This window comes from Sapajus apella, unplaced genomic scaffold (assembly GCF_009761245.1).
Source record: "Sapajus apella isolate SASKATOON/1434 unplaced genomic scaffold, GSC_monkey_1.0 scaffold17, whole genome shotgun sequence".
In the NCBI taxonomy this organism is placed as follows: Eukaryota; Metazoa; Chordata; class Mammalia; order Primates; family Cebidae; genus Sapajus; species Sapajus apella.
Genome location: NW_022436957.1, coordinates 5,742,928 through 5,756,237, shown reverse-complemented (window position 1 = coordinate 5,756,237; position 13,310 = coordinate 5,742,928). Strand labels below are relative to the sequence as shown.

The window sequence follows — 13,310 nt, the reverse complement described above, 5'->3', positions numbered from 1 at the left end:
AACACCGTTTATCATAAATGTAAATGTTTCCCTGAGTTCTGTGAGCCACTCTAGCAAATTAATGGAAGCCAAAGAGGGGGTCATGGTAACCCCAACTTTAAGGTGGTTGGTCAGAAGTCCCTGAGACTCGGACCTGTGACTGGTGTGTGGCGGGGGTGCAGTCTTACGGACTGAGCCCTCAACCCGTGGCATGTGACGCTACCTCCGGTTTGACAACGTCGCAACTGAACTGAATCAGAGGCCACCCAGCTGGTGTCTGCCGCAGAAGTGGCTGCTCGCTGGGTGTGTGGAAAACACCCCCCACACATGTGGTCACCGAAGTCTTCTGTGTTGGTTGCCGTGGCGTGAGAGCAGAGGAAAAGCAGTTTGCGTCTTTTCCTACTCATTACCTATCTGGAGAGACTGTTTATATCGAGAATCTCACAGCTGAGAATGTGGCCACATTTTAGATATTCATCACTTGAGGGCAAAGCACAAAACAGGAAACAGGCATGAAGAACTTTCCAGATTCATGTCTGATGCCAATGCTAGCCTGAAGGAATACTGCAAGCAATGCAGGTAACTGTGACTAGAAGGATACTCACCAGAGCTGCTCAGGAATTTTTCAGTGCCATTATTCTTCAGCAATTGTGGAAATGTAGATTTTACACCGGTGGATGAACATGCCCTCAAAATCTACCTCGGCTGAGCTAATTTGAAACTGGGCCCTCTGGAAGGAGTCCAGGTTTCTTTATTGGTTCTTTTACGTGTCATATGCAAATTTTTATTGAAACCATTTCCCTTCTGTTAAAGGGCCATTGTAGAAACAGCAGCTGTTGGCTTTCAAAGATTTCTGAGATAAGACCTGGCCCAGGACAGCATACAGATCAGTGGCTGTCCACACCACCCAGGGTGCTGAAGGACTCACCACTGCGGCCGTACTGTCTGGCAGGCCAATCTGCTACTTCTTGTAGTGCACGGCTTTTCGGGAGGCCCACCCCTCCACTAAGATGGGCCAGGGCTCGGGGGATCGAGCTCTAGGCCACCTTTTGTTCCCTTCTATGGAGGAAACAAGGTCTTTTCTGTCTGGGCCCTGTACTCACCTCCTGGTTCCAGGGAAAAGCCAAACTTCTTAAAGATTCTGAACTGAAACCAATCAGCTATCTGGTTCTCATGAAGAAGCCCCACAACTCAACATGGTGCCCTCTTTTCTGGGCAGAGTCCTTCTGAGCTACCCCAAGTATAAAACCATATTTTGCCGTCTCTGCGTGATGCTTCTCTACCAGCCACCAGAGTCCTCTGCTGCATTCCTGCCTGGGGCTTCCATTCTTTCCCCTCTGTCCTTAGTCTTCTCTTAAAACAGAGGGTCCCCTGATTTCGCTCTCAGCTCTGTGACCACACAGCAATGCTGTGACTGGGACAACTGTGGTCCCCTGGGAATGTTGGAAGTGTGCGGAATTAGGGTCTCCTGGTTTCCCCTGAAGCAGCTACAGAACAGGTGGCCTGCCAAGTCCCTGCCTGCACTGCGCTCGCTTCCTCCCTGAACACGCCTCCTCCTGCACATGCGTTGCTGGAAAGTGTGACATCATGGGCGTGTGGCTGCAGGAAGGCAGGGAGAAAATGTAATGGAGCAGTGGCCGCCTTGTCAAATCAAGCAGGAAAATGGGACGGCTGAGTCACCAGCACCATGGAGAACTGGGATTTACAGTGTGTGCCTCTGGGGCAGGTGTCTAACTCCCGCTTGCTGAACCAAAGTACAGGCTGACTTCCAGCCCACAGCGACTCATTCAGTCCTGGAGTCAGACATCTGGTGAGGTGGCTGCCCAGCATCTCTAGCCTCCCAAAGCAGGTGGACAGAGTGCCCCACAGATGAGGGTGGCAGGATCAAAGCATGCCATGCCACTTCTGAAATTCATTGCATCATGAGAAACAAAGGCATGTGAGCAAAGAATGCACTTCTCTACATCTACGGTGTGGCCTAAATTCAAACGGTCCCCATGGTATGATTTTCTTGGTTCTGTGTGAAAAAATTCAACACATTTTGGATTCTTTGTTTTTTAAAAGAGGAATGTGCAACCAGAATGAAGCGAATGGTACCCTGTACCAGAGGGAGGGCCCGTAAAAGTCCCAAGACCCAAACCCTTAATTTTCATTCCCTTTATAATACCTTGAACCAAAAAGTTATCACCTTCTAGTCTGGGAGCAGTGGCTCATGCCTGTAATATCAGCACTTTGGGAGGCCAAGGTGGGTGGATCACTTGAGGTCAGGAGTTCGAGACCAGCCTGGCCAACATGGTGAAACCCCATCTCTACTAAAAATACAAACCTTAGCCAGGCATGGTGGCAGGTACCTGTAATCCCAACTACTCGGGAGGCTGAGGCAGGAGAGTCACTGGAACCCAGGAGGTGGAGGTTGTAGTGAGCTGAGATTGTGCCACTGCACTCCAGCCTGGGTGACAGAGGGAGAGTCTATCTCAAATAAAAATTACCACTTTCTAATATGAAAATAATTTTCCTTTAACTGAGGTAGGAGGATCACTTGAGGCCAGGAGGTCAAAGGTGTAGTGAGCCGTGATCGCACCACTGCACTCCAGCCTGCATAACAGAGCAAGACCCTGTCTCAAAAATAAATAAATAAAATAAAATGAAAGAGAATGGTGACTATTTAAACTAATTTGACATTGGATCCTATTAGAAACAGCAAAGAGACGTTTGTGGAATGGCTCAAGGTTAGAACACAGAACTAAGCACAGAGGGCTTACTAGTATCGCCTCAAATTCCACTGTCCTGAGTGAAAGCCGAACACAAACGATCTCAGACACATGGTGCACGGTCTGGGCCGGGGTAGGATGGTGTGGTCTGGATGCCTCTCCCTGCCTAGACACGCACATGCTGTCATTTGGAATGGGCTCTCCTACCTTCTTCACCGACAGGTCATGGTCCAAGTCGCTCCCTGAATCCTCTTCGCGCTCCTGCTGCTCCCGCAGGTCCTTCATCTTGATCAGCAGTTCCGCCTTGGGGGCCGATGTGCTGTAGTAGGTGGAATTGGTGGCCAGGGACACAGCCGCAGGCACACAGGGCTCCTCTTTCCTGGGAAGAGGTGTGGGAACTTCAATGAGCTGGGACTGTGCATGCGAACAGCCCTTCTGCCCCACCCCCTGGGTTGTGACAAATCAATGCTGGTGCTCACAAAAGGACATCAGCCAAGAAGATGAGACAGCAAAGGGGGAAAAACAGGTGATAAAGTTAAAACTGAAAACAATCAACCTTGCCAAATGGACACTCGTTAAGTGTGTGAAACAGTTTTTTAAAAAGGCAAAAACTCAAATAAGCAGGAATGCCTAAAAATCTTCACCATAGAGGTGAGAGCACAGATGACCTCTGCCCAGAGCCTGGGTCCATGAGGACAAGGACATGTGTGACGCTATCTACAAACATCAACCCTCTCCCTTCCTCCCAGCAGCCCTGTCAGCGCCGTCCTGCCTGGGTCCACTTGGTCCAGCTGCTCCTCCTTGGCTGCGTGTCATGCTCACTCCACCTTCCTACCCATGAATGATGCTGTGCTGGCAGAACACATGTCAGCAGCAGGGAAGATGCTACCACGCATGCCTTTGTGGTCAAGTGGCTTAAGGATATACACCAAAAGTGCTATTTACAAAACCAATTAAAATATATTCGTCAGGCAGGTGTAATTTGTCACAATTTTTTTCATTTCTATTTCAAGAGATGGGTCTTGCTCTGTCGCCCTCACTGGAGTGCAGTGGTGCCATCATAGCTCACTGCAGCCTCCAACTCCTGGGCTCAAGTGATTCTTTCACCTCAGCCTCTCGAGTAGCTGGGACTACAGGTGTCTGCCACCATGCCTGGCTAATGTTTTGTATTTTTTTTTTGTAGAGACAGGGCTTTGCCATGTTGCCCAGGCTGGTATTGAATTCATGGGTTTGAATGATCTGCCTACCTTGGTCTCCCAAAGTGCTGGGATTATAGGTGTGCACCACTGTGCCTGGCCAAATTGCAATACTTTTTAAAATGCAGATGTAAAAAAATTTCAAATAAATTAAAAAAAAATTTTTCATAAAGAAACACATATATTCCACCTAAGCCCTCATTCTCATGCTGGCACTAGGGATGCATGGGAGCTGGATGATTCTCTGTGGTGGGGCCTCCTGTGCTCTGTAGGATGTTGAGCAGCACCCCTGGACTCCACCCACCAGATGCCCAGGGCACCCCTCCCCACAGAGACATTGTCAACTGTCCCCCAGGGCAGACAACGACCCTCACTGAGAACAGATGTCTTATGAGAAAGTAGACCTGTGGGCATTGTCAGAAATCCTGCTGGCCTGCAGTGTGTATTTTCATATTTTCATGTCAGGCCCAAAGTCATCATACGCTGGGATGGGGCTGTTAACCCTCCATTTCTCTTCCAGGAGGCTAACAAAAAAGCCAAAAAGTGCTAAACATCAAGGGGCCCTTATGAAAATCTGTCTTCCCCAAAGGCAAGCATGAAAACCGAGAAACAGACATGCTCCCTTTCCCTTTACAAGCCTAAGAGATACCAGGCAGAGTCAACCCCAAGCTGGGAGGCCACGTCTACTCACCTCTCCTCTGTGCTTCTAGGAGAGGGGATTTTGGGGAGCAGCTTCCTCCGCTGCTGGGCTTCTTCCAGGAGGTGCTCGTCTTTGGGGAAAATGCCTTCCATCAAGTCCATGGTGGTTTTTATCTTCACACTGGGATCCAGGATGTCGGCCAGGGACTTATCTTTCCCCACGATCTCCCTGGCCAGCTCCTCCGACTTCAGGTCTTCCTCAGTCTTCTCTTTGGCCTTCATGTAGCTGAGCCCTGGAGGGGAGGCGCAGCGGTCTTTCTCAGGGGGCGCCTGGGTGCTTGGGGGCTGGGGCTTGGCCGGCTGGGCCCTGTGTGGGGCCTCGGGCTCAGTGCCCTGCCGTGTGTACAGGCAGAAGCGAGAGTAGAACTGCTCGGATGTGCTCAGCGTCTTGATCTGGTCTTTCTCCAGCCCGCGGGGCAGGGCGGGAGGCTCAGCGGGGTGCGCCAGGCTCTGGCGGCTTTCCTTCTCTGGCTGGCTCTCTGAGTGCACAATCTTGATGGGCACCATCTTCACTGTGGTGTTGTTGTCTATCACCCGCTCAATTCTGGAAGAAGAACCGTCTGCTGAAATCACAAAGCATGCTCTAGCCACAGACCCTGATTGACACATCCCCTCCAGATGGGAACCTGACTCAAAGGCATGAGCCAGGAATCTGACTCGAAGGTGCTAGCCAGCCACCTGACTCGAAGGAGTCTCCATGATCCCACATCCTGGATGAGGCAGAGGCCTCAAGAAGCTCCCTCTGACTCCTACCTCTGCCTCCTGACCCCAGCATCCTTTCCATCTCAAACTGCCAATGTCATCCCCGAGGCATTCCAGGGGTTTGCAGAGGGCTGTGAGGACTGTTTAATACCACTTGTCATTCTTCCAATGATAATGCAAACTTTAACAAGCCCTGTTCAGTTAAATGTCCTTTTGCAGGGGAATTCTGCAGTGGATGGGCATTTTCCAGGATTCCCATCAGTCCTTAGGTTGGTACAGGCCTGTGGGCTCCCCTATGGTTCTCAGGGCCTGGGGAGAGCTGCTCTCCAGAGGGGCTGTGCTTGGAGTCGGGCCAGAGCCCCCAATGCCCCACTTGGGAGAAGCTCCCTTGCCATGTGCAGGACAGCCCACCCCACACTGTCCTGGTACCCTCCCCACCCCCCTGTGCTTCAAACTAGCCCTGCACACATTTGCACACCAGTGAGATAGGCTCTCATGGTAAGCAGGGAATCATCAGTTCTGTATTACTCTAAGTCAGTCCCAAAGGGTACAGATTTGCTTTTTTTTTTAAAGTTTCAGCCAGGTGTGGTGGTCTGTAATCCCAGCACTTTGGGAGGCTGAGATGGGTGGGTCACTTGAGGTCAGGAGATCGAGACCAGCCTGGCCAACATGGCGAAACCCTGTCTCTACTAAAAATACAAAAATTAGCTGGGTGTGGTGGTGTGCACCTGTAATCCTGGCTACTCAGGAGGCCGAAGCATGAGAATCACTTGAACCTGGGAGGCAGAAGTTGCAGTGAGCTGAGATTGTATCACTGCACTCCAGCCTGGGCAACAGAGCAAGACTCCATCTCAAAAAAAAAAAAAAAAAAAAAAAAAAAAAAAAAAAAGTTTCTGGGTGAAAGGGCTAGAGAGGCACCTAAAGCACCCCTGGAGGGCTGGGGGAAAGTGAACAAGAGGAACAAGCCCGGCAATGCCATGGTCCCGCATATGGGGCAGCCCCGCACTGGCTGCTCTCAGTGGCACCAGGCTGGACCACACTAACCAGGGCTGTCAAGAGCTTTTCAGAGCACTGGAGAAGCAACCCCATCTGCCGGTGGTCAGGAGGGAAGCAAAAAGGAACAGGCCAAACTCCACAACCCCAAATTAGGATGTGTTTCTAATGAAGTCAACCCAAAACTGCTCCTACAACATTACACAAATGAGCTCAATTTTCCACAGCACGAGGGCAGCCATGATGCTCTAAATGTAATGCTATTTTTCTCTCTTTCACTGGTGACTGGGAATGCAGGAGGCTCTTTATCCACAAGGGAGTGGTGCTCAGGCTGAGATGAATTGTGTATTTTCCTCCCTCTCTCCAGTAGGGTCCATTAACATCTTACGTGATTTATCTAGGGACTCAGACAGTCCTCACAACTGCTTCCTTATGAAGAAAATTTACAAAGTCTAAATGTGAAAAATATTGCTTAGGTAGGTCAAACTTATGAAGGAAAACCCCAGCCAGGTGCAGTGGCTCACGCCTGGAATCCCAGCACTGTGGGAGGCTCAGGTGGGAGGACTGTTTGAGCCCAGGAGTTTGAGACCAGCCCAGGTAACATAGTGAGACCTCCACCTCTCTGTTAAAATAATAATAAATGGAGAAGGAAAACCCAGCCACCTAGTCCAAGCAGCAGCAAACGCAGAAGCCTCTGTACTCCCTAATCATTCCAGAAGCCCTGCTCGACTGGTACTGACTTTCACATCAGCCTGTGCTGCTGTGCTGATGTGAAAGTGTGCAGAAATTTGATGTGACCAATAAAAAAAATTAAACAACATTAACAAATCTCCCTTCACAGGTTTTAAAATACTGGGAAAGAGGACAGGCACAGTGGCTAATGCCTGTAATCCCAGGACTTTGGGAGGTTAGGCGGGTGGATCACCTGAGGTCAGGAGTTCGAGACCAGACTGACCAACATGGCGAAACCCTGTCTCTACTAAAGATAGAAAAATTAGCTGGGTGTGGTGGTGCAGGCCTGTAGTCCCAGTTACTCGGGAGGCTGAGGCAGGAGAATCACTTGAACATGGGTAGCGGAGATTACAGTGAGCCCAGATCACACCACTGCACTCCAGCCTGGGTGATAGAGCAAGACTCTGTCTCAATCAATTAATCAACCAAATCAATATGTAGATTTCAACATAATCCTCAAAAGTAGTATGTTGAAATCTAACACCCAAGGTGATGGTGTTAGGAGGTGGGGCCTTAAGGAGCTGCTGAGGTCATGATGGGGGAGCCTCATGAAGGGGATGAGTGTTCTTAGAAAAGGGATCCCAGGGAGCCCCTCTGCCTCTTCTGCCATGTGAACACACAGCAAGAAGCAGCCATCTGAGACAGGAATGGCTCTTCACCAGACACCAAATCTGCCATGCCTTAATCTTGAACTCCCAGCCTCCACAGCTGTGAGACACAAATTTCTCCTGTTAATGAGCAGTGCAGTCCATGAGATCTTATTACAGCAGCCTGAAAGGAGTAAGACATTTCCTTTCAGAACCTTACAATGTTACCAATTGAAAGGATAGTTGAGTGATCTCCAGATATGTTTTAAATGATGCAAAGCCCAGTTTTGGCCCACAGATAAAGCTGTGGTTACAATGCCACAGCTGGAGATACAGGATCAGTATCAGTCATATGCTTTCTCTGCCGAGTTGTTTAGAAGCTAAGAAAAAAAATGACTTGAGACTCTAGAGCAGTGAGGTCCCAGAGAACTTTCTGCGGCGAGAATACCTGTTATCTGACTGAGGACTTGCATTCATTGACTTGGTTTCCTTCCTCCCTCCCTCCTTTTTAACAGGAGTCTCAGTTTGTTGCCAGGCTGGAGTGCAGTGGCGTGAACTCGGCTCACTGCAACCTCTGCCTCCCGGGTTCAAGTGATTCTCCTGTCTCAGCCTCCCGAGTAGCTGGGACTACAGGCATGCACCACCATGCCCAGCTAATTTTTGTATTTTTAGTAGAGACAGGGTTTCACCATGTTGGCCAGGGTGGTCTCGATCTCCTGATGTCATGATCTGCCCGCCTTGGTCTCCCAAAGCGCTGGGATTATAGGTGTGAGCCACCATACCCGGCTGACTGGGTTTTCTTTGGCTCACATTTACATAGCACAAGCGACAGTGGGTCCTGTGCCCAGCATGCGGCTCTATAGCAGGGTTCCCAGCCTAAGAGCAGCTGGCATCTGCGGTCAGACAATGCTCTGTGGGGGACGTCCTTGCACTGCAGATGCTGAGCAGACTCCTTGGGCTCCACTACTAGATGCTGAGAGCACCCCCACCCCCATCCCACTTAGGATGACAAAAACTGTCTCCAGACATTGCCCAATGTCCCCTGGGGGCCAAAATCGTCCTCCACCTCCCAGGTTGAGAGCCATTGCTCTAGAGATCAAGGCGGAAATTCTCCCCTTCCATTTCTCAGTCCTTCAAGGCACTCAAGGAGGTGGTGTTTGCATGGGAAGAAAACTAAACAGCCAGCACTTTTTTGCACAGGGTCTCACTTTGTCACCCAGGCTGGAGTGCGGTGGTATCATCATGGCTAACTGCAGCCTGGACCTCCCAGGCTCAGGTGATCCTCCCACTTCAGCCTCCTCCCTGGGAAGCTGTGACTATAGGTGTGCACCACCACGCCTGGCTAATATTTTGTAGTTTTAGTAGAGACAGGGTTTTGCCATGTTGCTCAGGCTGAACCTTGAACTCCTTGGGTTCAAGCAATCCACTTGCCTTGACCTCTCAAAGTGCTGGGATTATAGGCGTGAGCCACAATGCTGGGCCCAGCTCTTGAAAGGTCAAGCCCCTGACTGACTTCCATCAACATCTCAATGGACGCAGTAATTCCATGCCTGAATTCCTGATGATAGCACCATGAAATGTGATTGAGTATTCTTCTGCTTTAACAAAAGGTATATACCAGCTGAGCTTTCTAACATTAAAAAAAATCTGGAAGAAAAGGAGTAAGAAAACACTGGACACCATAAAAAATACCAATTTCACCTAAAGGTCACATGCTTAGGTTAAACTCAATTCCAATCACAAATACTGACTGCATTAAAACAACAACGCATAAAAATGCACCTCTAACCTGCAGATGCCTGTGGGTAACGTAGATAAAAATGCATCTGGATTGGAAGAAGGGGATGATGGACCACCTACTTCACATCTCCCGCCATTCCCTGCAGGAAACAGCAGCCCACCACTGAGATAAAAATCCAACCAGCACTGAAGCTGCACTTTCTTCCACACAATTATTCCCCAGGACTAACTTTAAGTCCAATGCCTTGAGCCAAAGCAAGGTGCCCAGGTGATCCCCCAGAAAGACCCACTGTGAACCCACATCCCATGGAAGGAGCCTCATGGGGAGGGAACACCACAAGTGGCCACGTCGCAGGACAGTACCTGGTCGAATCCTCATCCTGGATAAGCAGGGGAGGTTTGTCCGTCAACTTCTGGGGGGCAAACTGGGGTGAGGGGGAGCGTGAGGTCTCCATGGTGGCTGTCTGCAGGCGCAGGTGCTGCTGCTTGGGAGAGAGCAGTGCTTCTGGCAGAGGACGGGATGTGTCTCCGCTCACATGCTGGCTGCCACGCTCACAGGCAGTGGCCTTCGGGGTGTCCTGGGGCTGGGTACTGCTGAACACAGAGGGGCTGTGGGAGAGGGACAGGTGGGCCACACACACGTCCAGGGACGCAGGGGATGGCGTTGGGAAGGGCCTGCTGGGGACAGCCAGGGGAACGTCGGCAGGTGCGCTATCTGTGGCCCTGTACCTCCTGGGCTCACACTTGGGTGGTGGTGGCCTCTGTGGGGCTGGCCTCTTGGTGAGCAGTGCTGAGCTCACTGGCCACGAGTCCTGTCCCCGAGCGTGCAGGGGCAAGCTGGGGCTCTGGGCTCGGGGTCCCAAGTTTGCTGGGGTGCTCTCCTCTGAGTATCTATAATCTCGAGGTAGGGTTCCTGCTCGTCCCCGGACCTCCTGGGGCAGCTCTGGGGCTCCCTGGGAGTGAGATAGTTCAGAAAATGCGGGTGGGTTCGGTGCGCTCTGACTTGGTGGGTGCCGCTGTGATCCTGGGCTGCCTTCCCGACACCGGGCACCTGCTTGTCTAGAGGAAGAACAAGTACGAATCAACCAGCAATTCCAATAACACCTTCCTGCCACAAGGTACTGGACCTGGATCTTCACAATCCCCTTAAGCCACTTTCAGGAGTGAAATCCATATGCACATTCCCACATCTGTCTCTACCGCAACTCCTGTGCAAGCTGGGGAGTTCTGATACATCTCAGACAACATGAGGCTGTTGACTGGCATGTCCCACAAGAGAACATGAAGCATTCAAGACACAGGCGCACACATCTCTCTCTCTCTCTCTCTCTCTCTCTCTCTCTCACACACACACACACACACACACACACACACACACACACACACACAGAGCATTTGTTTCTGCAGAAATAAATGAAGAAAAATTTTAGAAACATGAATGTGAAAATGCTCACATATGGCTATATTCAGAAATATTTATTTCAAGTTACAGTATTTTTATGTGGCTTATGGAAATTTGCCATATACAAAGAGGTAAATCTTTCTAAGATGAGTCGCAAACCAATTCTTCAATAAAACCTTGAAAATCAGTACTGTATTATGAAAAATAAGATCAACAATGGTTCTTTTTAAGAGTTGGGGTCTCGCTCTGTCACCCAGGCTGGAGTGCCGTGGTGTGATCACAGTGTGCTGCAGCCTCAAACTCCTAGGCTTGAGAAATCCTGCCACCTCAGCTTCCCAAGTAGCTGAGACTACAGGTGCCCTCCACCATACCTGGCTGACTTTTAAAATGTTGGTAGAGATGGGGTCTCACTGTGTTGACCAGGCTGGTCTCAAACTCCTGGGCTCAAGTGATCCTCTTGCCTGCCTCCCAAGTAGCTGCAACTGCAGGTGCACATCACCACACTAGACCAATTTTTGTATTTTTAGTAGAGATGGGGTTTTGCCATGTTGGCCAGGCTGGTCTTGAACTCCTGCCTTCAAGCCATCCACCTGCGTTGGCCTCACAAAGTGCTGGGATTATAGGCATGAGCCACTGCACCCAAGAAAGGTTATTTCTTTCAGAAGTGGCCATGACTCGTGGATCTTCCCATTACTATCCCATATCACATATACATGTTTATATGTACATACATGCATAAGCATGCCTGCAGCACACACAGGCAGGCCTCACATGTGTGTTTATCCATGCTATAGCAAAATCTCATGGGCTATCAACTGTCAATGAATCAGCTCAGCACGGCTTTGCTGGCACATGGCTCTTTCTGACCCAACAGAGTAAGAAACGAGCCTCTGCTTCAGGGAAGGAGCTACCCTCATTAGAAGATGACCTTTGAGCTCTTAAAGGAGATCTGAACAAGGGCAGCAAGCGGTCTAAGTGTGAAGCAGAAGAGATGATCCTCTTCCTCCCGGCACCCAGTGCCTACATAGAGCCTTGTTCCAGGACCAGGGGCTGCACTGCCTCTGAACTCATGTCTTGGAACAATGTGGATGTGTCACCTGGTGGTCTGGGCCTCAGAGACGCCCCAGCCCACCCAGACTGCACACAGCAAATCAAGTACCCCATGGCTGTCATGTTGCTGTGTCCTCAGGAAAAGTCCCCCTGGGTTTAATGACTACCCAATGCCCTCCCTTCCCTGCTGTAAGGAGGCTGTGGCCACGTGCGCTCCAACCTGAGCTACTGGGAGCATGGGGAGGGCTGGGCGCCATTACTCCAAAGCCAGAAGCTCAAGTCCTCAAGGTCTGGAAGAGGACAGAAGAGTTCAAGTCTTGTTGAAGACACAGCACAGGCTTACAAAACAAGCTGTAACCAAACAGCTCAACCTCAGAGCTACAGACAACAGCAACCCAACTCAAGGACACTGAAGTTCTCACGTGCACCGAGCAGATCCTAACAAACTCCTAACTTGAAGTGTTATCAAAAGAACTTGAACGGCTAAATGCGGTGGCTCATATCTGTAATCCCAGCACTCTGGGAGGCTGAGGTGGGCGGATCACTTGAGGTCAGGAGTTCGAGATCAGCCTGGCCAACATGGTAAAACCCTGTCTCTACTAAAAATACAAAAATTAGCTGGGCATGGTGGTGTGTGCCTGTAACCCCAGCTACTTGGGAGGCTGAGACAGAAGAATGACTTGAACCTGCGAGATGGAGGCTGCAGTGAGCTGAGATCGCACCACTGCACTCCAGCCTGGGTAACAAAGTGAGACTCTGTTTAAAAACAAAACAAAACAAAACAAAACAAAACTTGAACACAGCTACTATGTATGGGTTAGAGAACAATACATCTTCCTGGTTACAAAATACGGAATGACATCATTAAAATGCTGTCAAATTGACTTGCATTCTGAGAAGTACTCTCATAGGTCAGATGTCTCCCCTACATTGCATTTCAATATTCAATGGCTCAGTATTCAATATTCCATTTCATTTCAATATTAATTATTTATTAATTAATTTATCTTTGAGACTGGGTCTTGCTCTGTTGCCCAGGCTGGACTGCACAATCTGGGCCCACTGCAGCTTCCACCTCCTGGGCAGGTGATCCTCCCACGTCAATCTCCCTAGTAGCTGGGACCACAGGTATGCATCACCACACCCAGCTACTTTTTGTATTGTTGTAGAGATGGGGTTTCGCCATGTTGCCCAGGCTGGTCTCAAACTCCTGGACTCGTGGGATCCACCTGCCTTGGCCTCCCAAGTGCTAGGATTACAGGTGTGAGCCACTGTGCCCAGCCTCAATGTTTCAATATTCAATAATTCATTTCATTTCAAAGAGTTGAGGTACACTTGAACTTTTTTTCCCTTTTAAAATTCCTGAAGTGCCATGTATTAGTTCATTTTCACGCTATTAATAAAGACATACCCCAAACTGGGAACAAAATGAGGTTCAATTGGACTTACAGTTCTACATGGCTGGGGAGGCCTCAGAATCATGATAGGAGGCAAAAGGCACTTCTTACATGGCGGTGGC

General features: G+C 49.8%; 1 protein-coding gene across 7 annotated transcripts in view; it reads right to left on the bottom strand.

Annotated features, from left to right (window-relative positions):
* The window catches only part of SHROOM2 (shroom family member 2), a 159,633-nt gene that overhangs the window by 8,315 nt on the left and 138,008 nt on the right, over positions 1-13,310 (bottom strand). For all 7 annotated transcript variants that reach the window (XM_032285877.1, XM_032285880.1, XM_032285878.1 and 4 more), the window contains 3 exons: positions 9,703-10,398; positions 4,578-5,129; positions 2,898-3,069 (listed from right to left, as the gene is read on the bottom strand). In XM_032285877.1, coding sequence (XP_032141768.1) covers positions 2,898-3,069; positions 4,578-5,129; positions 9,703-10,398 — 1,420 coding nt within the window. The remainder of the gene's footprint in view (positions 1-2,897; positions 3,070-4,577; positions 5,130-9,702; positions 10,399-13,310) is intronic.